The following is a 25,418-nucleotide window of genomic DNA, read 5'->3' on the forward strand; positions in this document are numbered from 1 at the left end:
TCCAAGGCAAAGCCTCTGTATTCTAGCTCTTCCCTAAATCCTCATCACAACTGTGATCTTACAACTCAATGAGAGAGTCTATTCTGCAGACTGCTCTGATCACATCTGTGAAACATGAACTACGATATTATATTCTGGCCTTTATATATCCTAACACCCATTAATAAAATTCTACTGCTACTATACTCAACCTTTAATATAACTTTAATCAATGAGAACTTGTATTACAGCACAGTTTTTTTACATTTACTTATTTTTAGACAATCTGATATAAACCAGGAGTTTGAGAAAAGCAGCTAATACCATAAATTAATCCTATCACAACGGCTAATAATGGATTCCCTCTTGCTTGATTACAGACATCTAAAACCTGTAAAGCAACACTATTCACCCAATACCCCTCAATTTTACCCCTTCTCTGCAAAGTTTCAGTGAAAATAATTATAATTTACCAATATCTTATACACAGTTCCCACAGTTAAGTCAGAAAACTATGATTCTTGCTATCAGTTACTTCTGGGGGAAACTGGTGTTGCAATATATGCTTTCACAAATAAGATCTGGGAATCTGCTTTCTTGAAGGATACTTAACTAGCCACAAGTATAACTAACAAAAAATACACCTCTTTAACTCTATTAAGCATTTCATTTTCCCCCAGAGTAACCTCCAAAGCTAATTTTTACCAAATAGAACACAAGAAGTGTTATCAAGATACTAACTTACAGTTTGTAGTAGTTCCCATACCTTGAAACAGTATTTTGGGCTGACTAATGAAAGATCTAGCAGTCTGAAATTCTATTACACACCACAAATTTGATTTGTTTGTTAATGAGGAAAGTTTACAACACTAACTATGCTCAATGTGGGTTTTAGTTCACTGAACTTCTATGATTACTAAACACTTCATGCACTGTTTACTCCTACTTTTATTTATCGGAAGGTAGACTACCAAGATGCTGAAAACGGAAATGCCAATTAACCAAAAAGTTATGACTGAGCATTTACTGCACTTACAGATCTGTACTAAGGCAGGCCCTCATAAGAAGCTACAAGGTCCAAGCAAAACAGTCTTATCTTTCAAACATGTTCCCTAATGACTATCAAATTCAATTTGGATATTTACTAACTTAAATATAACAAAACTGCTGAAACTTTAATAAATGCAGAAGAAGGTTTACCCTTTCCCTTTTGGCCTGAAAGTCTGCAGTGGTATCTATTCCACTCCTATCCAGAGGCTGAAAAAGTAAAAATACTATTAGAATAAATTGGAAATTTGAAAAGTATGACTTTCATCACCAATATATAAAAATGTATCTCTAAAAGAGGTTTAAAAGTCAACTTACAGAATTCAGGGGAGAAGAAACAACAGATGGAATTCTTTTTGCATCCTGTTAATATTGAAACAGTAACAAAATTTAAGATTTTTCACGAAACTATCCAATTGTCACACACCCGCGTTTAATTGTGATTCTAAAAATTTACCGCTAGAGGGCTTGACATCTTCTCTAAAGACTGCAATATTCGCCGAGCTGTTGAACTGGTCACACCATAGGATTGTGCATTGAGCTGCTTAGCTTTCATCTGTCTTCTGACTGGTGCCTATAAAGTGAACACTGTATTATTTTTCTGGACCCTTAACTCTAAAGCCCATATTTCAGGAGATGAAAATATTTACAAAACAGAATAGATATTCAAAGAGAAACCGAATTAATGTGGTAAAAACAATTTATCTCTGGGTGGTGTCATCAAGCATGAAGTTCAACTTTTTTTCTTTATACCTTTACTGAAAAGCCAATTACTTTTACAATCAGAAACAAATAAGCACGCACCACACCTACAGATCTGCAGCTATGTTAATTTAAGTAGGAAAAGTGAGATCATTGTTATAAAGTTTTACTGTTACCTTGAGCCATTTATCCCTGATATTTACATCAAAGAACACTTCCTGTTCAATCACTATGCCATCACTATGCTGTACACCTAAAACTAACATAACATTGTGGCAACTGTAATTCAATAAAAAATACATAAATAAGTGAAAGAGAGAACTAAATTAATGAGAACTATATTGAAATATTACTCTAGGTATTAGTTAATTAAATTCCAAGATAACTAAATGAGGCTACGGTAGCTATTGTAAAGGAAATTTAAATTTTTTAAACTAACTTTTTCAAATTTTGACATAAGAAAAATTTTAAACACTCGGGCTATTTCTTCATGATCTTTAACCTTCTTATAATTGGAGTTAAAGGGAAGCCTGGGTGGCTCAGTGGGTTAAGCCTCTGCTTTTGCTCAGGTCATGATCTCAGCTCTCTGCTCGGCGGGGAGCCTGCTTCCCTCTCTCTCTCTCTCTCTGCTTGCCTGTCTGCCTGCTTGTGATCTCTCTCTCTGTCAAATAAATAATTAAAATCTTGAAAAAAAAACTGGAGTTAAGGAAAACCCCTTATAAAGAATAGATAAGTATCCTTTAATGTACAAGCAATGTTTTCAAATTCCAATTAAAACAGTTTCTTTGCTCAAGAATCCATTATAACAATCCAATAACCAAGTGACTGCCACAAAACAATTTGGCAATGCTTGATATAAAGATATTATCACAATCGAAACATAACGCAGTTTCTACAAATAGCTATAACATCCGAAAAATTGAGTCATAATAATTATTTATAAATAATGTTTCTCTGATACCAAACATTTAATGACATTTTCAGAGTAGCCTCAAGTATTCTTTAACAGTTTTATTAAGAACTGGATGCCCATTAAAGACTGCTGTTCAGGCCAAAATCTTTGGCAAACACGAGGTCAACATTAAAATCCTCTAGGAAATTATGATTGTCTGTCCTGTCACTGGATTTTACTTGCCACGGGTCACTCAAGGCCTCGATTCGCTAATCAACAGAACAGAACTGAGTTAGAGAATCTTTAATGTATCTCCCAGCTCTAACACTCTAGGGAAAGGAGTAATAGACTCACCCCAAATATCAATGATAGAACATTTGGAAGCCTGTGCTGAGAAGGATTTTAAAGGTACATCACAACTTAGCATTAAAAAGTGTTAAGATTCAATGTAAGAAAGGAAGAAATAGCAAGAGGACACTCTCACTTGGACTATTCTATGAATCATAGGCTTGCATCATCCTATCTTCTAAGACGCTTAATTATTCTTTTAACTTAAAAAAAAAAAATGTTTAAAGGAATACTATCTATGATCCAGTTAAGCTCTAGAAAAAGCTCCCCATGTAACTCTAACATTCAGTTAACACTTCCTAAAATAACAAAATATTGCCCTTCATGAACACTTTCAGATATAAAACTCCTTATTACTGTTAACTATATACATGAAATCATCCTCCAATTAGGAAAGCAAGAAACTAAAGACAAAAAAAATCTTGAAGGGCATGTTATTGCGTGGAGCACTGCGTGTTGTGCATAAACAATGAATCTTGGAACACTGAAAAATTAAATTAAATTAAAAAAATATATTTATATATGTATATATATACTTGTTTCTATCCCATTGCTGTATTTGTTATGGACTGTCCTCTTCACATAGACTCCCTTCTCGAAAAGCCTACACACTGCAAGTATAATTATTTCTCCATCTTTAAAATGTCAAAATCTGTAAAAGCAAGCACAGTAATATACACAACAAAACCATTTTTATGAGCTTCAAAAAACTCTTAAGGGCAACACAGAATCATGGAATTCACCTTGAATTTATTTTTTTTAAAGTTATCAATTTCCACTTGTTCTTTGCTAATACTTATGTAAATACAAGTGATTTTGTATATTGACCTTGTCTTCTGTGATCTTGCTAAACTCAATTATAAGTTCTGATAATTGTTTTTTTATCTCTTGGGCTTGTCTATGTAGATAAGCACAATGTCTATGCCTTGCATTTCTTCTTCCTGCGTTGGCTAGACCTGCAGCGCGGCATTAAATATCCTCGTTCTCTTCCTGACCTGATGAGAAGAGTACTCAGTCTGTCACCACTAGTATGATGCGAACTGAAGATTTTCTATAGATACACCCTTTAACAGGTTGAGGAGATCTCCATTTACTCCCCAGGCTACAGAAAATTTTTATCATGTCTGGACACTGAATTTTGTCAAATGTGTTTTATGCATCTGTGCAGATGTTCATGGTTTTTATTCTTCAGTTTGTTTCAGTATCAGAGTAATGCTGCTCTCACAAATACGATGGGAAGGGTGCCCTATCATATGAAAAAGTTTGTGTAGAATTGGTATTCTTTCTTTCTTGAAATATTTGGTAGAATTCACCAAGGTAGTTATCTGAGCCTGAAGTTTTCTTTGCTGGAAGATATCTTTACATATTCAATTTACTAAATAGACTATTTGGGCTATTATATCTCAACTAGTATCAAACAACATGAAAACTTAAGTATAAATCTAACAAAATATGTGCAAGTTCTATATGATGAATACTATAAAACACTGATCAAAGAAATTTCAAAAAGACAAGTAAATGGAGAGCCATGTTATGTTCAAGGATTGGGAGATTCAAGTTTATTAAGATGTATATTCTCCCCTAAATTCACCTTTAGATTCAATAAAATCCTAATCAATATTCCAGTAGATTGCAGAAACTAGTAATGTGATTCTAAAATTACGAAAAAGCAAAAGATCTAGGAAACCCAAAAAAACTTGTAAAAGAATAAAGCTGGAGGACTCACATTAGTGATTTCAAGATTACTGTAAGGCTACAGTAGTCAAGAGAATTTCGAGTTGGCCAAAGGATACATGAAATGAAAATAATAGAAAGTCAAGAAACAGAGCCACATATATGGTTAACTGATTTTCAAATAAAGAGGCAAGCCAAGGGAAGCCTGGGTGGCGCAGTTGTTAAGCATCTGCCTTCGGCTCAGGTTGTGATCCCAGGATCCTGGGATCGAGTCCCACATCAGGTTCCCTGCTTATTGGGAAGCCTGCTTCTCCCTCTCCCACTCCCACTCCCCCTGCTTCTGTCTCTCTTCTTCCCTCTCTCGCTGTGTCTCTCTCTGCCAAATAAATTAAAAATTAAAAAAAAAAAAAAGAGGCCAAGGCAAAGCAATGTAGACTGTATAAACTGTATAAACTTTTTAGCAAAAGTGAAACTGGACAGCCCTTATGTCAAAAAAAAAAATCTTGATCCCTGACATGATACATACCACAGAAAAAAATTAACTCAAAACAGATCAGAAGTCTAAATTAAAACCTCAAACTATAGGGACGCCTGGGTGGCTCAGTTGGTTGGGCAGCTGCCTTCGGCTCGGGTCACGATCCCAGTGTCCTGGAATCGAGTCCCGCGTCGGGCTCCTTGCTCAGCAGGGAGCCTGCTTCTCCCTCTGCCTCTGCCTGCCATTCTGTCCACCTGTACTCGCTTTCTCTCCCTCTCTCTCTGACAAATAAATAAATAAAATCTTTAAAAAAAAAAACCTCAAACTATAAAGCCTCTAGAAAACACAGAAGAAAATCTGTGACCCTAGCTTAGACAAAAATGTCTTACATACTACACCAAAAGCATGAACCATATAAGAAAATTAAAAAAAAAAAACCAATATACTAAATGCCATCAAAAGTAAAAACCTTCTCTTCAAAAGACTTAAGCCAGGTTTCCACAACATATATCTTTTTTTTTTTAAATATTTTATTTATTTATTTGAGAGAGAGACAGTGAGAGAGAGCATGAGCGAGGAGAAGGTCAGAGAGAGAAGCAGACTCCCCATGGAGCTGGGAGCCCTATGCGGGACTCGATCCCAGGAATCCAGGATCATGACCTGAGCCGAAGGCAGTCGTCCAACCAACTGAGCCACCCAGGCGTCCCCCACAACATATATCTAACAAAGGACTTAATAAAGGAACAACATACTCTCAAAACTCATTAATAAGAAAACAACCCTATTAAATAACAGGCAAGGGGAGCATGGGTTATTCAGCTGGTTGAATGTCTGACTCTTGATGTCGGCTCAGGACATGATCTCCGGGTCATGAGATGGAGCCCACTTGGGCTCCCAGCTCAGCTGGCAGTCTGCTTGAGAATCCCTCTCCCTGCCCCTCCCCCATTTCACATGTGCGCACACACACTCTAAAAATAAATAAATAAATCTTTAAAACAAAAAACGGGCAAAAGATCTGAACAGATGTTTCACCAAAGATGATACATTTATGGCAATTAAGCACACAAAACGATGCTCAGTTTCTTAAATAAAAACCAGAGCAATGTGGAGTTACCACCACATGCCTATCAGAATGACTAAAATTAAAAAAAAAGAAAAGGAAAGAAAAGAAAAACCAAAGAAACTAGATGAACTGAATGCAAAGTGGTGCCAGTCATTCTGGAAAACAGTCTGGCAATTTATTATAAAGTTTAATATATACTTAACATAAGACCCAGCAGCCAACTTCTAGGTATTTACTCAAGAGAAATGAAAATTAATGTTCACACAAAATGTTCATAACCACTTTAATCAGAAATGCCCCAAATCAGAAGCAACCCAAGTGTCCTTTCACTAGGGAACAGATAAACAAATTACACCTCAGCAATAAAAGAACTACTGATACAGGCAAAAATATATATTAATCTCAGATGCATTACACTGAGTAGAATGAGCCATATTCAAAAGGCTAGAAATTATACTGATCAGGACGCCTGGGTGGCTCAGTGGGTTAAGCCGCTGCCTTCGGCTCAGGTCATGATCTCAGGGTCCTGGGATCGAGTCCCGCATCGGGCTCTCTGCTCGGCAGGGAGCCGGTTTCCTCCTCCTCCTCTCTCTCTCTCTCTCTCTCTCTGCCTGCCTCTCTACCTACTTGTGATCTCTCTCCATCAAATAAATAAATAAAATCTTTAAAAAAAAAAAAAAGAAATTATACTGATCAAATTTAAATGACATTCTGGAAATATCAAAACTACAGGGAAAGAAAACAGATCAGTGGTTGCCAAAGGGTGGAAAGCAGAAAGAGGGGTCAACTATAGACAGGCATAAGGTAACATTTGGGGTGATGGAAGTATTTATTCAATACTTTGCAGAGTGGGCACACGACTGTAAATATTCTGTTAAAATTCAATTACTCTAATAAGGGTAAGTTTCACTAAACATAATTTACACCTCAATTTTTTTTAAGAGGAATATGAACTCCCAAATTAATTTCTAAAGCACAGATGCATAGAACACACTCACAAATGTAATGAATAAATATTCACTTGGGTCAAAATAATGTTCAGATAGTCCCTAAATAAAAAGAATGTTTCTAACCCACAGCTCTATCACTTTACCAAAACAAATAGCTAAACCACAACTCCACTTGAGGTCCATGAGTTACTTGTCAATTATTATTACTATTTTTAAGTTCTCAGTCCTTCTATTCAAACCAACCTGATACGCTGTGTTTCGTAGTTTAGGCTGTCTTACAGCAGCTGCTGCCCCACCATACACTGTTTTTCCAGGATAAAACGGAGAATCTCCAAGTTGGCTTGTTTTAAGGACTGAAGAATTCCCAAGTGACTGCACAGAAACACAACAATAAATTATGAGCAATGAACACTCAAAACTAATGTGATTAAATCAAATCCTATTAGTACACTCACAGGGGAAAGTGTTCCAAAGGCAGCCAAGTTGAATGCTGGTTTTTTCGAGCTGGTGGCAGTGTGCTGTGAGAGAGAAGGAGTACGTTCAGCCTCTGGGGACCACAGAGGTGGCACTGAAGTGTTCTTCGTAACAGCTATATCTGAAACAAAAATATGCACTGCATAGTAAGAGCACTAATTACAAGAAAATGGAAATTACAAGTCAGAAGAAAACCTATCCCACGAAATTTAACTTTACTACCAAATGCCAAGAATACCTTTATCAGAAGCTCTTGAAGAAAAACCACTGGTAGTAGAGATGTTATCATCATCATGCTGAGAGGTAGAATCTTTAATTTCCTTTACAAGGGAAAATCCAGAACTGCCAATTGGGAATGCCGAGGATGTGGAGGGCTGACAGTGTAACGTAGGAGATTCCAACATGGAGAAATTCATATGGCTCCGATGAAGAGAAGGCCTTGTTAATACATCTGGGTAATTTGAAGAAGTACTAGTTGTTGAGGGTTCTTTAAAAAAATATATAATATATTATGAATACACAGCTTAGAAAAAGCAATACAGTATCACAACAAATAGAGTCTAAAAAGAAAAAAAAATACTATATAATAAATATATGTTCAATGCAAGTCACTGAAGCCTCCCATGATAAGCCCAATTTAGGCAATTCTTTAGCTAAACAAGATTTCATCTCACTGCAATGAATTTACTTAACTGAGTATCAAACCATGTTTAAGGGTTCACATACAACTTCTAAAAGTGTATGGTCCTAGAATTGCTATTGTAGAATTGCTATTGTAAAACTTGCTTGTAAAAAACAAAATCAAAGAAGCTATTAAGAAAGCCATGAAACAAGTTTATAGCAGCAATGTCCACAATAGCCAAACTATGGAAAGAACCTAGATGTCCATCAACAGATGAATGGATCAAGAAGATGTGGTATATATACACAATGGAATACTATGCAGCCATCAAAAGAAACGAAATCTTGCCATTTGCGACAACATGGATAGAACTAGAGCGTATCATGCTTAGCGAAATAAGTCAAGCAGAGAAAGACAACTATCATATGATCTCCCTGATATGAGGAAGTGGTGATGCAACATGGGGGCTTAAGTGGGTAGAAGAAGAATCAATGAAACGAAATGGAATTGGGAGGGAGACAAACCATAAGTGACTCTTAATCTCACAAAACAAACTGAGGGTTGCTGGGGGGAGGGGGGTTGGGAGAAGGGGGTAGGATTATGGACATTGGGGAGGGTATGTGCTTTGGTGAGTGCTGTGAAGTGTGTAAACCTGGTGATTCACAGACCTGTACCCCTGGGGATAAAAATATATGTTTATAAAAAATAAAAAAATTAAAAAAAAAAACAACAAAAAAGAAAGCCATGAAACAAAAAGAATGTCTTCCTCTGGGCACAACCACTATTAAATTTGTGTATCCCTCCCAGATATTTTATATGCACACATAAATGCTGTCCCTAATTACATGATCACACGATGCATCCAGTTCTAGGACTTGTTTTTCTGTTTACCAATATAACTATCTCTATATACAAAGCATTCGCTTTAAAGACCACGTTGTATTTTATCACAGGCATTGATTATATTTATGTGATTATTTCCCCAATGCTCCATCAAACATATGCACTGATACCTGCGTACTTTTCAGAATATTCTTTTGGATTAATCCACAGTTCTCTAAAACTATAACAAAAACATGAAATTATTAAACAAATACTCTTAAGCTACTCAAAAAAAATATCTGATTCTGTAAGCCTGGGTTGAGCCCCTAGAGCTGCCTGAGGAACCAAGGTATGACATTCCGTGGGATAAACAGTTACATTGGTACTGCTCTGGGGACTGATCAGAGTGTGAGCTCGTTTCTGCTTATGAGACATACTGTGATCTTGTCAAGCTAAACTCCCACAAAGAGCAAATGACAAAGTACATTTCCGCCATCCTAACCCTGGGTATTAACCTTTTTTGATTTCCATCAATCTACTATGTCAAATGGCATCATTATCTTACTTACATTTACTTAAATGAGAAGGCTACTGAGCATCCTTCTCTATATTCATTGGTCATTTACATTTCTTCTATTAATTGCTTACTGATATAGTCCCTCTTACTAATAAAATAAGCTAAAATCTAATTTTTGATCAGTAAGATCCTGTGATACGATCTGAAATAATTTTTCACCATTGGTTGAACCTATTCATTTTGTTGATGGGTGTCTTTTACAGTACAGAAAATAACCTGCACCTTATTTACAAAGACTTTTACCATTCCAAAACTGTAAGAAATTAAAATTTTTACTTTTTTTTTTTTTTGGGTACTGCACTGTCACTTTTATTTCAATATAATCTTTAATCTTGAGTCCATCTGGAATCAGTTATGATGCAGTAGTGAAAGAATGATTCAGGCTTCATTGTTTTCCAAACGGTTAGCCTGTTCATATTCTAAAATAACCTTCTTAAACAAGCTATCTCTTAATCACTGATTGAAAAGCCACCACTACCACAATACTAAGTTCCAAAAGGCTTTTCACTCCTTTCCCCAGTGATGTATCTGTACTAGCAGGATAATGTTTTACTTACTCTAACTTTAGAACACATTTAGTAACTGTAGAAGTTACTCCAACCTACCCCCCACATTCCCCTTATTCTTTTTCAGAATCTCTCTATTCATCTTCAGGTATATTTTCAAGAATTTTAAAATCACTTTTCAAGGGGCGCCTGGGTGGCTCAGTGGGTTAAAGCCTCTGCCTTCGGCTCAGGTCATGATCCCGGATGGAGCCCCACATCAGGCTCTCTGCTCAGCGGGGAGCCTGCTTTCTCCTCTCTTTGCCTGCCTCTCTGCCTACTTGTGATCTCTGTCAAATAAATAAATAAAATCTTTTAAAAAAATTTTTTTAAAAATCATTTTTCAAGTTTACAAAAAGACAGGCTAGAATAACTAGGCCTCCAGACTAGCCCTTCTATGTATTTTAAATAATAATTAAACTAGACAAAATGGACGTCTTTCGGACAATAAAAAACATCACTCATAAATAGAAAAACTCAAAATAAATAGAAAACTCAAAAAGTGAGCCCTATCGCTATCCCGCTCTCTACCTAGGCACATTTCTGGACCTGGAAGAGAAAACTGGAGTCCAAGCAGAACATGCAGGCAGAAACCAGAATTAAGGGCACTTGACAGTAAGTAAGTAAGTAAGTAAGAGTTATTGGGGTTTTTTCCTGTATTAATTTTGTGATTAATTTCTCTTCTACAATTCTCTTAGTCTAACAAGTTTTGTTTTGTTTTGTTTAATCAACTGGCTTAGGTTTTCTGGCTATTACTGGCAGGCAAGGATCATTTTGCCTCCTTCTTCCCAATACTTACACATATACAGACATCCTCTACAATTATAGCTTTAATATCTAGAAGTAGTAACAATGGGCTTCCATTTTATATCTGATTTTAATGGGAATGTTTCTAATGTTTAACATTACATGTGATTGTGGCCTTTGGACGACTGACTAACATGTTTTAGAAGTGGTGGAATCCAACTTCTAAATGAAATAAAGAAGAATGGATTTTAAGTTTTAGTAAATGCCTATTAAATATCTACCAGAAAGAAAAAAATTGTAAGATCACTTCACCTATAAATATGCTGATTATAGGGGCACCTGGGTGGCTCAGTGGGTTAAGCCGCTGACTTCGGCTCGGGTCATGATCTCAGGGTCCTGGGATCGAGTCCTGCATCGGGCTCTCTGCTCAGCGGGGAGCCTGCTTCCTCCTCTCTCTCTGCCTGCCTCTCTGCCTACTTGTGATCTGTCTGTCAAATAAATAAATAAAATCTTAAAAAAAAAAAAATTAAATATGCTGATTATATTAAAACCCTCACGATGAATGATTCCTAACATCCCAAGATTAATTCTTCCCAGTAAGAAGATTCTACTATTCTTTAATGTACTGCTGAACCGTATTTGCTATGCTGTAATTTTCTTCCCAAAGTAGGTCTTCAAATAACAGCATAGGCAATACAAAACAATTCTGGATTAGTTTCAGAATACTATTATGCAAAAAATAAGATGCAGATAAAAACACTTAACTAGGACTAGAAAGAAACATCAACTTAATAAAAGCCATATATGAAAAACTCACAGCTAATATCAAACCCAGTGGTAAAAGAGATTTTCCTCTAAAATCAGGAACAAGACAAGGACACCTGCTCTACCGACTTCTATTGAACCAGTACTTGAAGCTCTGGACAGAGTTGTAAGGCAAGCAGAAGAAAGATATCCAAATTGGAAAAGAAGTAGTAAAATATCTCTATTCACAAATGATACAGCTTATATGCAGAAACTCCTAAATATTGCACACATACATAAACACACACACACACACCCTGCTGGAATAAACAAATTCAGCAAAAGAGCAGATTACACAAAAGTGACCTGTTTCTACACAGTAACAATGCACATTCTGAAAAGAAAATAAGAAAACAATTCCAGAGGTGCCTGGGTGGCCCAGTAGGTTAAGCGTCTGCCCTTGGCTCAGGTCATGATCCCGGAGACCCAGAATCAAGCCCTGCATTAAACTCCCTGCTCAGTGGGGAGGGAGTCTGCTTCTCCCTCACCCCGACTCTCCTGCTCTCTCTCAAATAAATAACTAAAATCAAAAAAAAAAAAAAAAAAAAAAAAAAAAAAGGAAAAAGAAAGAAGAAAAGTAAAGAAAACAAAAAACTCCATTAACAATGGCATCAGAAAGAATAAAACACTTAGAATTTAACCAAAAGAGGGACGTCTGGGTGGCTCAGTCAGTTAAGCATTTGCCTTCGGCTCTGGTCATGATCCCAGGGTCCTAGGATCGAAACCCACGTTGGGCTCCCTGCTCAAAGGAAAGCCTGCTTTTCCCTCTCCCTCCACTGCTCCCCCTGCTTGTGCTGTCTCACTCGCTCTCTTTCTCTGTCAAATAAATAAATAAAATCTTTTTTAAAAATCACTATTCACAAAAAGCCATATTTTAAAAATTCAATAGAACATTTAAATTGTTTTATGTAATAATTTCTTATCAAGTTCACTCAAGATAGATACTGGCTCGAGTCTGAAAATCTACTGGTACTGACAGTTAAACCTTTTGGCATTTACACATTATTTCAATTTTTCTGCAGTCAGGATGCACATACATAAAGGCTGAAATGTTTCTTGGGGTATTTAGTATTCTCATTTTGTAGTATACTATACCATGAAACTGTTTTTTTACTTATTCTCTCATCCTTGCAGCAGTTTATCCTATAGGAGAAAAGCAAGGGGACAATTTTCTAGCTATGGGCAGACATCTGCTAAATCTAGTCTACACAGAAATTATAAAGAAAAAAGAAATCTACTATGACCTATGTCTCCTTGAAGGCATGATGCTAAAAGCAGTGTTACTTTTTAATACCTACAGGACTACTTTACCCCCAAAACCAAGCCCAAAGACAGTTTGGGATAATGTGAGTAAATAAGGCAATGTCATCTATAGATTTCTATCAGCCACAAATGCTCAGTTTCTAAGAATATACCTATAATCACATGGTATCAATTAGACAAAGCAGTCCACAACTTCAATCTACTGCTGACTAGTGTACTAGATATGCCATTGTGGAGTCTTTCGGAGGCCTGAACTCATAACTAACTCAATGAAACCTGTACATTATTTCAGATTCCACTAACCTAGCAGAAGAAATCCAGACACCCAAAGGCTCACCATCATTAAGATAGTCAACACAACAGAGTACACAGGCAGAAAGCTGCAGAGAACAGATTTTAAATGGGCCACAGATTCTATAACTGTTCGTACTGCCCTGTACTATTTGAAGAATGCACAATCCCCTCCAGCTCCAGTTACTATTAATACAAAAGTTACACTGGCAAAATTAATATTGAGTAAACAACATTCAGGACTGCTTTAAGCTTTCCATTATTTTAAGCTTCGAATAATCTGACACCACTTTAAGAGCAGAGAGGTCTAAGTTGTTTTTTGAGAATGCACTGTCAAATTTAAATGTAGTGTTTCAGAGTAAACAGTTCTTTCTCTAGTAAGAGCTATATTCATCACACTGGGGAGTTATCAATGGTATTTTAAATTACATATTATGTGATTACAACTACTGAATAATCCAATACCCAGAAAAGAACTATCTGGGACTAAAAGTTTTTTTTTCTTTAAAGATTTTATTCATTTATTTGACAGACAGAGATCACAAGTAGGCAGAGAGGCAGGCTGAAAGAGTGAGAAGAAGAAGCAGGCTCCCTGCGAGCAAAGAGCTCGATGGGGGACTCGATCCCAGGACCCTGGGATCATGACCTGAGCGGAAGGCAGAGGCTTAACCCACTGAGCCACCCAGGCGTCCCTGGGACTAAAAGTTTAAGATAAGAGCAGGATTGGGGCAGATGGGTGGCTCCGTTGGTTAAGCGTCTGCGTTTGGCTCAGGTCATGATCCAACAACCTCTCATTGGGCTCCCTGCTCAGTGGGGAGACTGCTTTCCCCTCACCCTCTGCCCCTCCCAACACTCATGCTCACTCTCAAATAAATACATAAAATCTTAAAAAAAAAAAAAAAGAAAGAAAAGAAAAGAAAGAAAAAGATAGGAGCAGGATTCAGATTTAAGGTAATAATGAGGTGGGAAATGCTATCAAGTTCCTGAAATTACTATAAAGAAGCAGCTCACAATTTGCTTCTACATAATTAGAGAAGTGAGGGTGAGTAAGTGTGCAAACAGAGGAAACAAGATCAGCCATCAGTGGGTTGTCTTTGAAGCCGGGTAACGGGTACGTGGGAGTTTCACTGCGCTATCCTCCTTACCTGCGCAGTTTGAAATCTTCCATGGTAATTTTAGACACTAAATCACAAAGGTATGTATACTATACATGTAACAGAAAAGCTATGATATAACCTTAGTGACATAATGCATAAAATCCAAGTTGGAAATGACCTCGGCAAACCACCGAATTAATTCCATTATTTTACTGAAAATACAAACAAAAAACACACACAAAAAAGAACTTTACAGATGTGAAATAAGAAACACTCCATTTATCTCACCCCTGAACTAAATTAAATCTTCAAGATAGTTAATCCTCAAAAGCATGCTCATTAAGATGGAAAATAGTGTCAGTCACTGTGGATATTGGCCGGGGAACACTGGAAGTCTCTCACGGAAAGGAGAAGCCAGGGTCCCCCTTAAGTGCCCAGGAAAAAAAATGACATGAAGTCAGTCAGCATAGACCTACTAGATAAAGCCTCAAGGCGGTTGTTGGTAATGTATCTGAAAGAAATCTGTCCAAAGTATAGATAATAGAACTTCCCAAGTTATTCTAACAAAAAATAAGCAAACATTTAAAGATTAAGCCAAACTGAGAATTACTAAGAACACTTAGGGAAGCCATTTGTCCACACTGGGAATCACTTTTTCAGGCCCACTTCATTCTCACTGGGTTTCATGACAAGCAAATCAGGCAAGAAAAGATGTTACTATAGCCAACAAAATTAACAGGCCATACACCCACCTCAATTATTTAGGCAAGACAAGACTTCAACACATAGTCAGAAAACTTTTATAAGCTAAAACATAGTGAAAGAAAATAAATATAAGGAAACATATGGAGAGATAAACAGGACTTCATCAAAATTAAAAACTTTTAGGGCGTGTGCATGGCTTGGTGGGTTAAGCCTTTGCCTTTGGCTCAGGTCATGGTCTTAGCGTCCTGGGACTGAGTCCTACATTGCATCCGGCTCTCTGCTCAGCGGAGGGCCTGCTCCCCTCCCTACCTGCTTCTCTGCCTACTTGCGATCTCTCTCTCTGTCAAATAAATAAATAAAATCTTTTTAAAAAATTTAAGAACTTTTGTGCTTCAAAGAACACTATCAAGAAAGTAAAAAAGACAATCCATAGAAGAGGGAAAATATTTGTAAATCCTACACTGATAAGGGACTTACATCCAGAATATACAAAGACCTCATCCAATTCAACAACAGAAAGACAAATAATCCAATTAAAAATGGAAAAAGGAGATGCGAATAGTTATTTCTCCAAAGATATACAAACAGCCAATAAGCATATGGTAAGATGCTCAGTATTACTCGTCATCATGGAAATGCAAATCAAAACCACAAGATGCCACTTCGACCCACTAAAAGAGCTATAAAAAAAAAATTAAAGGGATGCCTGGCTGGGTCAGCCCGGGCTCTTGATCTCACAGTCATGAGTTCAAGCTCCATGCTGGGTGTAGAGATTACAAAAAAAAAAAAAAAAAAAAAAAAACCACACAAAAAATTAACTTAAAAAAAAACATTTAGAGATGGAAAAGGCTAGTGAGGATTAAAGAAATTGTAATCTTCATACATTGTGGGTGAGAAGGCAAGATGATATATCCGCTTTGGAAAACATCTATTCCTCAAAATGTCAGAATTACTATGTGCTCTAGCAATTCTACTCCTACGTATACACACAAGAAAAACCATAGCCACACAAAACTTTGCACACATGAATATTCAGGGCGGCAGTATTCATAATGTTCAAGAAGTGGAAAAACCCAAATGTCTAGTAACTAATGAATGGATAAACAGAATGGGAGTTTTATCCCTACCATGGAATATTGCCTGGCAATAAAAAGAAGCTCTGATGCATGCCACGACCTGGATGAACCTTGAAAACATGCTAAGTGAAGTAAGCCAGTCAAAAAAGGACCATATATTCTGTGACTCCATTTATATGAAATGTCCAGTCTAGGAAAATCTACAGAGAGACAAAGACAAATCAGTGGTTGCCTGGGATAGGGAATGACTACTAATGGGTCTAGGGTTTGGGGGTGGTGACAGGGATGGTAATGAAAATGCTCTAAAACGAACTGTGGTGACAGTTTAACAACGCTGTGAATATATTTAAAACCACTGAATTGGACACTTTATCTTTTTAAATTTGGGAGTACAGGTTCACACACAACATGACATTAGTTTCAGGTGTACAACATATGATTCAACAAGTTTATACATAAAGGGATGCTCTCAAGTGCGGCTTCCATCTGTTGCCACACGACACTACGACAACCAACACTGTCTCTATGCTGTGCCTTTCACGCCTGTGACTTCTTTTCTCCCTAAATTAGAAGCCTGTATCTCCGGCCCACCTCCACCTATTTGCCCACCTCCATACACCCTCCCCTCTGGCAACCATCAGTTTGTTCACTCTAGTTATCATTCTGACTCTGCTTTCTGTTTATTTATCCATCTGGTTTTTTTAGATTCCACATGACTGAAATCATATGGCTTTGTCTTCACTTCTCTGACTTATTTAGCTTAGCACAACACCCTCTAGAGGTCCATGCATGTTGTCGCAAATGGCACAATCTCATCTTTTCTTATGGTCACATACTATTCCTGTGTGTGTGTGTGTGTGTGTGTGTGTGTGTGTTCGTTCCACATCTTCCGCACCCATTCTCTATCAATGGACAATTGTATTGCTTCCGTAACTTGGCTGTTATAAACAGTGCTATAATAAACACAGCAGTGCATTTATCTTTTTAGATTAGTGTTTTCTTTTTCTTTAAATACCCAGTAGTGGACCTGCTGGATCCTGTGGTAATTCTACTTTTAATTTTCTAAGAAACTTCCACCCCCACAATGTTTTCCACAGTGGCTGTACCAATTTATACTCCCACCAACAGTATACAAGAATTCCTTTATCTCCAAATTCTTGCCAACACTTATTATTTGTCTTTTTGATTTTAGTCATTCTGACAGGTGTGAGGTGATACCTCATAGTGGTTTTGATTTTCATTTTTCTGGTGATGATTGATAATGAGAATCTTTTCATATGTCTGTTGGCTACCTTTACATCTTCTTTGGAAAAGTGTCTACTCAGGTCCTACGTCCATATTTTAGGCGGAATGTTTGTGGAGTTTTTTGGTGTTGAGTTGCTAAAGTTTTTTACATATTTTGGACATTAACCCCTTATTGGATATATCATTTGCAAATACCTTCTCCCATTCAAGTAGGTTACCTTTTTTTTTGTTAAGCTTTCCTTGGCTGTGCAAAGGCTTTTTATTTTGATGTAGCCCTAACAGCTTATTTTTGCTTTTGTTTCCCCTGCCTAAGGGGACATAGCTAGAAAAATGTAGCTAATGGCCAATGTCAGAGAAATTATTGCCTATGCTCTCTTCTATGATTTTTATGGTTGTAAATCTCACATCTCGATCTTTAATCGACTTTGAGTTTATTTTTGTGTATGGTGTAAGTGGTCTGGTTTCATTCTTTTGCGTTGAACTGTACACTTTAAATGGGTATGTGAAACAGTATATCTCAATAAAGCTGTAAAAACTATATACAGTGAAATAACAGAAAAATATTTCCAAATATGCCATGTTCATGGATTATCTGAAGCTACTGAATATTTGTAAACCCCATCAAAATGCTGTAAGAGGATCCAAAAACGTTCAAGCCATTAAAATGCAGGCTCACTTAATTCTAAGACTAATGAAATGACCCAGCTGAGCGTGCTGCGGAAAGGACAGGCGCCAACTGCGGTTATACTACACCTAAATTCTAGTATTGGGGGAGGCATTATCACAGTTTCACTCTAAGAGTTCACACTTATATAGTGTTGCTTTAGTGCCACGGCCTATACAAAACAATTATGAGGATACTGAGGGTGAAACACAATCTCCTGTCCAAAAAGCCACATGACAGTTGATGGTCTGAAAATTCAAAACCCAAGTCTAATCCCAGAGCTTGCATTCCTAACTGATATATCAACTTACTAAACAAAAAGCTGATAAAGAACTCATTTGAACCTGATCACCCTCCTCCTATACAGCTTATGTACTACCCAATGAGATTTAACTACAGCAAGGGAATGTGAAAAGATTTATGAAAACCTATCACACCTAACAAAATATTCACATTCTACATACCTTCTGTATTACTGACTGTTGGCTCAGGAGTGATTCTCCCATCATGAATATTAGAGTTCTCCTCATCAGCATAGACCAGATGATCATCTTCTCTATTTTCTGGCCATTGTGGAACCTCTCTTGTGTCTGATGAGCAGCCACATACATCTTCATTCTTGTTAAAGTATCTTTGTAACCATCCTGGCACAATATTCTTAACAGATTCTGTAACTCTGCTAAGAATGCCCTATTGGAGGAAGAAACACATAAGACAGTTTTAGAAATTTATCTCTTTAAATATGTACCTAATTACAGAAATCGTATCAAGCAAATCATGACTACTTGCAACAAAGTTTCCTAAAGTTCAATTATTTGAGTTAATGCTGACATGCTGGTATTTTACAAATTCTGTAGACATTATGAAATAACTACTTTCTTTCTTCCATATGCATACATCCATGAGTCAGTAATTGCCCCAAATGGCCTATGTTCTAACCCTTAAAAACTCCAACAGACCATCCAATAAGCCATATACTTTTTTGATTGAATAATAAAATAATGCACTAAAATACTATAGTATCAAAGAAAAGGAGTCTCTATTTTGATTCTAGAATATTAAAAGAAGCAACATTTTCTTTCCAACCAGGACCCAGCAGAATGGCTCCTACAAAGAAGGGTGGCAAGAAGAAGGGCCTTTCTGCCATCAACGAGACAGTGACTGGAGAATACGTTACCCACATTCACAAGCCCAACCATGGAGTGGGTTTCAGGAAGCATGTGTGCCCCTCAGGCACTCCAAGAGATCCAGAAATTTCCCATAAAGGAGATGGGAACTCCAGATGTACACACTGACACCAGGCTCAAAAAAGCTGTCTGGACCAAAGGAATAAGGAATGTTCCGTTCCATACCCATGCACCATTGCCCAGAAAGCTGTAATGGGGATGAAGATTCACCAGACGTGCTCTACACTTGGGTTCCCTATGTACCCGTCGCCACTTTCAAAAAAATCTACTTAATATGGATGAGAACCAATCGCTGATTGTCAAATAAAGGCATAGAACTGCCAAAAAAAAAAAAAGGCAATATAAATAATACCTTCAACAGCTTCCTTAAACAATTATTTTACTGCACACTAATAAAGAAAAAACCTGGACAATTAAAAATGAGGTTTTTTAAGACAGATAACAATCCAACATAATAAACTCAATAAATAACCTAAGTTTTTTTGATGGGAAAATTTTGTTACATCACATGTTGTCTGAAAATCCAAGGAATTAATTTTATTATGACAACTGTTAAGGGGAGGAAAAAAAATGTGTTACAACTATCAATGCTCTTAACATTTATTGTAGCTTTGCTATGTGCCAGGCACTGTTCTAAGTAGTTTATACATATTAAATTGAATCCTCACAATAATTTTAATGAAATTGATATTAATAATGTCACTTTATGGATGAAGAGAGACAGTGAAGTTTTAAGTAATTTGTCTAAGGTACAAACACAACTACTGTGGTTTACCTAGGGACAGAGTTAAGGGAAGGGCTTTGGGATTGGTAGGATCTAGGAAAAGTTTGAGTACCTCCCTGTACTTTGATTTACTCCAGGTAAAACAGTAACATCCACTCCAACCTGAGAGAACCATAATGAAGACCAAATGAAATAAGGTGAAAGCACCTCACAATTTCCAAAATATAACAGAGCCATACCGATAATTGTATTACTAATGAGGAGAAAAAAAATTAGCAGAAACAAGCTGGGGTGAGATAACCAAGTTTAGGGAATGATTTCCTTCATAAAGTAGCATTAGTAATATTTCAAAGAAAGAATCACAGGAGGAAAAACATGAATTGACAGGTACAAAAAACAACAGATAAAAATCAAGACACTGGGGCGCCTGGGTGGCTCAGTCGGTTAAGCGTCTGCCTTCGGATCAGGTCATGATCCCAGGGTCCTGGGATGGAGCCCCACATCGGGCTCCCTGCTCAGCAAGAAGCTTGCTTCCCCCTCTCCCACGCCCCCTGCTTGTGTTCCCCTCTTTCAATATCTCTCTTTGTCAAATAAACAGACAGAATATTAAAAAAAAAAAAAAATCAAGGCAGAATATATAAATCTACTCCAAAAGCTAACCCAAGACAAAGAGGCCCTTGAAATACCCTGTCAACAGAAAAGATAGAACACACTTCTGATACTGGCACTTGAATAGTATTTTTCTCCACTATTTGAAAGGTGTAGGTATCAATTGGGAAATATGTAGTTATTTTTCCACCTATTCTCCAAACAGAAACTTTGAACCAAACTATAACGATGTGCGCTCTCCAGCAACACAGGAAGCCAGCAGGCCTATAAAAAAGACTCCCTACTGAAAAGCACAAATTCACTGTTCCCCTCCTCAATGCTAATGTTACACAGTATTAGTTCCTCTGGAAAGAAAGATTATATAACTATATCCATAATTTAGTATTTATAAAATATAATATTCATTACTTTTACTTATTATTTATACTTAAAGATTTATTTACCCCTTCCTATATATTTCAAAAAAGATTGGAAAGTGCTTATAAGATATAACATTATTTAAATAAGACTTGAAAAAAAGTAACTTGCTAGGAAGCAATAAGTTAGCTAAAGCACGACAGCAAGAATTTAAGGTAAAATAAATTCTTTGGTGAAGTTCTAAGGTGTTAGGCTATGAAAAGTATCAGAGATTCCCTGTGATCCCTACTCACTTAAGGGGGGAAGTCCAGGGCACCTGGGTGGCTCAGATCATGATCCCAGGGTTCTGGGATTGAGCCCCACAGGGGGTAGGGGGGCTGCTCAGCAGGGAGTCTGCTTCTCCCTCTCTGTTTGCCTCTTCCCCTTGCTTTCACTTGCTTGCTCTCTCTCAAACAAATAAATAAAAAATCTCTAGGGACGCCTAGGTAGCTCAGTCAGTTAAGCGTCTGCCTTTGGCTCAAGTCATGATCCCAGGACCCTGGGATTGAACCCTGCACCGGGCTCCCTGCTCAGAGGGGAGCCAGCTTCTCCCTCTGCTCCCCTCATGGCTTATACTTTCTCTCTCTAATAAATAAATCTTAAAAAAAAAAAAAAAAAAAAAAAAACTTAAAAAAAAAAAAAAAGGAGAGGTCTGGGGGAAATTGGAGGGGGAGACGAACCATGAAAGAGTATGGACTCTGAAAAACAATCTGAGGGTTTTGGAGAAGCGGGGGTGGTGGGGGAGGTTGGGTGAGCCTGGTGGTGGGTATTAGGGAGGGCACATATTGCATGGAGCACTGGGTGTGGTACATAAACAATGAATTCTGGAATACTGAAAGAAATTTTAAAAATAAATAAAAATTATTAAAAAAAAAAAAAAAAGGAGGAGGCAAGTACAGAACAACTTAAAAGTAATACCATACTTCACCAAAAGTCACTTATGGGGAAGCATTAGGAATTATGGAGAATAATCAGTGAACAAAACTGAAGAGTCGGGGCGCCTGGGTGGCTCAGCAGGTTAGGCCCCTGCCCTCAGCTCGGGTCATGATCCCAGGGTCCTGGGATCGAGTCCCGCATCGTGCTCTCTGCTCAGCAGGGGGCCTGCATCTCTCCCCCCCACCCCCCCACCCCAGGTCTGCCTGCCTCTCTGCCTACTTGTGATCTCTCTCTGTCAAATAAATAAATAAAATCTTAAAAACAAAAACAAAAAAACCTGAAGAGTCAAAATGGGTAAAATAAAGCTCACTCTAGTTCTAAAGTTCATGAACTTTGCTTGGATCCTTCTCTTTTCTCCACTAAAATTTAACCAATGTACCTGATCATGGCCCACAGCTGCTCTAGCACAAGAAAAGGACAACGAGAGAGGAGTTGCTGGGGGCACTGGAAGGGCAGCATGAAGATCTTGACAGTAAAAAGAAACACGGGGGTTTAAACTGACCTGTAACCATTATAAAAAACCAACATCCCTAACGTCAGGATACCTCTGGACAGTAAATGATCCTACGGCAACCACGAAAATTAAGCTCAGTGGACTCTCATGTAATAGTTCCCAAAGTGTGATCCCTTTACTGGTAATGTCAGCTTCCCCTCAAGCCCTCTCGCAGCCCTACTAGACTCAGAAAAACAGGGCTCACCTGTTTTAACAAACCTCATGTGAGTCCTATGTAAGCTAAAGTTTGAGAACGACCATTCTAGTAAAAGATATTAGGAAATTAGATACATTTCAGGAAATTACAATACATTTCAGGGAAAAGGTCCCTCTGAAACAGGCAAATATAAATTATACTTAAGTTCTAAGAGTTTTCTGGAAAACATATGTATGTGGAACATTAGTCAGACAGTAATTAAAATATATGTAAGATACTCTACAATTAATCAGAAAAACAAATCTTACAGTGGACTGTGCTGAATATAATACAGCTTACAGAAATATCTTCCCATGATCCCACACTTTAGCCATGGTTTTTACCTGTACTATTATTAATGGTTTTCTTTTATTCATTTCTCTCAATGAATTTAGCTCTTCCTACAGAATGAAATCTACGAAATCACAGATTTGATGCCGTCTTGGTCTTCACTTGCTCTTCCCTCATTCCATCCTTGACAGGCCATCCCACCAAACTGGATTCTTACCAGAAGGTAGGACTGGCCCATAAGATACCAGGGGATACTAGAGATCATGGAAGGGAGGAAAGAGAAGTTGTTCTTGGGCTTCCTCTCTGATCAAGGATCCCACCTCTAAAACCCTGCTCCAGCCAGGCGGCCATTCCTCCACTCCAGCTAGACCATTTCTTCCTTATCCTTCCAGTCCTAGAAGAATAGCAGCTTCCCACTACTACTAATTTCTGGGCATCCAGTATTTACTATCCAGTATTTACTCCTTTAACCACCAGCATATTTCTATGTAGACTCTTTCTTATAGATAATTTCAGATGAACCATCTCAAGTGAACGCGTATCTTGCAGGGTCCCTAGCTGATAAAGCAGTGCTGCATGTTAGTTTTTTTTCTAATGAACATGAAAATTAAACAGCCAGTCCGTAGCTTTATCAACAAAGGAAAACACATACAACAGGTGGGGAAGCACTCATGTTACTCAGAAGCTACATTCAATCTTTATCTCTGTAAAATATTTTAGAATCTTGTCTAACTTATAAAGGTAAACACAGACGGGACACCTGGGTGGCTCAGTGGGTTAAGCCGCTGCCTTCGGCTCAGGTCACCATCTCAGGGTCCTGGGATCGAGTCCCGCATCGGGCTCTCTGCTCAGCGGGGGGCCTGCTTCCTCCTCTCTCTCTGCCTGCCTTTCTGCCTACTTGTAATCTCTGTCAAATAAATAAATAAAATCTTTAAAAAAAAAAAAAAGGTAAACAGACATTATTTTGTCCATTCAAGTCATTCAATCAACACTTACTGATCACACACATGTCAGGCAAGGAACAGTAGGAGACAGCAGAAACAAGTTCCTGCTCTCTGGGAGCAAACACACCAGTAAATATAATAGGAACACATAATATGGTGATTCAATGCTATGAACAAAAATAAAGCAGCAGAGCAAAATGGGATAGTTATTTTATATAAGCAAAGACCTAGCCATGCAAATTTCTACTGAACTATTATAGACTGAAGGAACAAAAAGTGCAAAGTCTTAAATATAGGACTGTCCTTGGCACATGCTGTCTAAGGTTCTGTAACCTAATTAATAAATACAAAATCTAATAAGCTTTAAATAACTACTTATAGCTTTCAAAATTCCTCTTTAATCATGTGATCATGTGTGTGCATGTGTGTGAATCTGTGTGTAATCTTTTGTTTTATACCTATCTCATCACTATTATGGGACTAAACCGGTGATCTCAAAATTAAAGTCTTCAAATCAGCAGCATTGATGTCACCTTTGAGCAAGTGAGAAATGCAAATTTGTTTTAACAAGAGCTCATGAGGTGATTCTCATGCAAATTAAAGTTTGAGAACCAGTGCACTAAAATCATCTAAAACTCAAGAGACCCATTTCCCAATTAAGGCCATGGTAAACGTTAACTGTCGTACAAGTTTAACTACAATATAAACTTTTGCCTAAAAAACTACCCTATTTCCATGATTATCTTATTATCGAATACATCATACCATTTTATCAATTTCGTAAATACCTACTTTATAATATCAACTCTGAAAATGAAACCAGCAGTAAACATAAAAGCCTACTTTTGAACCTATTTCCAGTGTAAAAAGACTTAGTTAACACACTTCATTACAGTAAATAACTACCAGATGTTAGAGGTTTTTTTTTTTTAAACTTATTTATTAGACAGAGATCACAAGTAGGCAGAGAGGCAGGCAGAGAGAGGAAGGGAAGCAGGCTTCTTGCTGAGCAGAGAGCCCGATAACAGGGCTCAATCCCAGGACCCTGGGATCATGACCCGAGCCGAAGGCCCAGACGCCCCAGATGTTAGAATTTTTAAAAATTGCTAGGGAAAATAGAAATCTGATCATGCACAGAACTGGGCAGACTATAACCAGGGAAGGGACTCTGTCTATCTATCTAGAATACTTGGGAGAGTTACTTGTTACCAAAGGATACTTCAGCCACTAAATGGAAAAGTGAGAGTGAGGAAACTAAACTAGAAAAGGGGAAAAGCAGTTTTCTTACGAAAGAGAAAGCTCTTCTGACGCTAATACTAAAGAAGGTCTACGTTTTCAGTTCTTTAGAGACAATGTTTCAGGTCTTTATGGGAATGAGACAAACTAGCCTCCTATATGGACCTGAAGGAAAACCACTTTATGATATTAAGTGAGGGTGGGGGGGGAATACCTCTAACAGGGAAAGAGAGGTACATGGAGTAAAGGTCTACTATGGTGTGAATACTGAAGTCCTACTTTACACAAGATTAACTTCTCTACTTTCAGAGGCTTCTGTGGTAAGCCAAACTGCCACCACTGTAACT

At 37.5% G+C, this 25,418-nt stretch overlaps 1 protein-coding gene and 1 pseudogene across 4 annotated transcripts in view; one reads left to right on the plus strand and one right to left on the minus strand.

The window, feature by feature from the left end:
* Positions 1-25,418, minus strand: part of NUP153 (nucleoporin 153) — an 83,413-nt gene that overhangs the window by 40,177 nt on the left and 17,818 nt on the right. For 3 of the 4 annotated variants that reach the window (XM_059179419.1, XM_059179418.1, XM_059179421.1), the window contains 7 exons: positions 18,524-18,749; positions 7,843-8,091; positions 7,586-7,725; positions 7,374-7,502; positions 1,484-1,600; positions 1,345-1,389; positions 1,180-1,236 (listed from right to left, as the gene is read on the minus strand). In XM_059179419.1, coding sequence (XP_059035402.1) covers positions 1,180-1,236; positions 1,345-1,389; positions 1,484-1,600; positions 7,374-7,502; positions 7,586-7,725; positions 7,843-8,091; positions 18,524-18,749 — 963 coding nt within the window. The remainder of the gene's footprint in view (positions 1-1,179; positions 1,237-1,344; positions 1,390-1,483; positions 1,601-7,373; positions 7,503-7,585; positions 7,726-7,842; positions 8,092-18,523; positions 18,750-25,418) is intronic. The other variant, XM_059179420.1, reaches the window with a different exon arrangement.
* LOC131833292 (large ribosomal subunit protein eL31-like) lies at positions 19,160-19,542 on the plus strand (annotated as a pseudogene).

This window comes from Mustela lutreola, chromosome 6, assembly GCF_030435805.1.
Source record: "Mustela lutreola isolate mMusLut2 chromosome 6, mMusLut2.pri, whole genome shotgun sequence".
NCBI classification, from domain to species: domain Eukaryota; kingdom Metazoa; phylum Chordata; class Mammalia; order Carnivora; family Mustelidae; genus Mustela; species Mustela lutreola.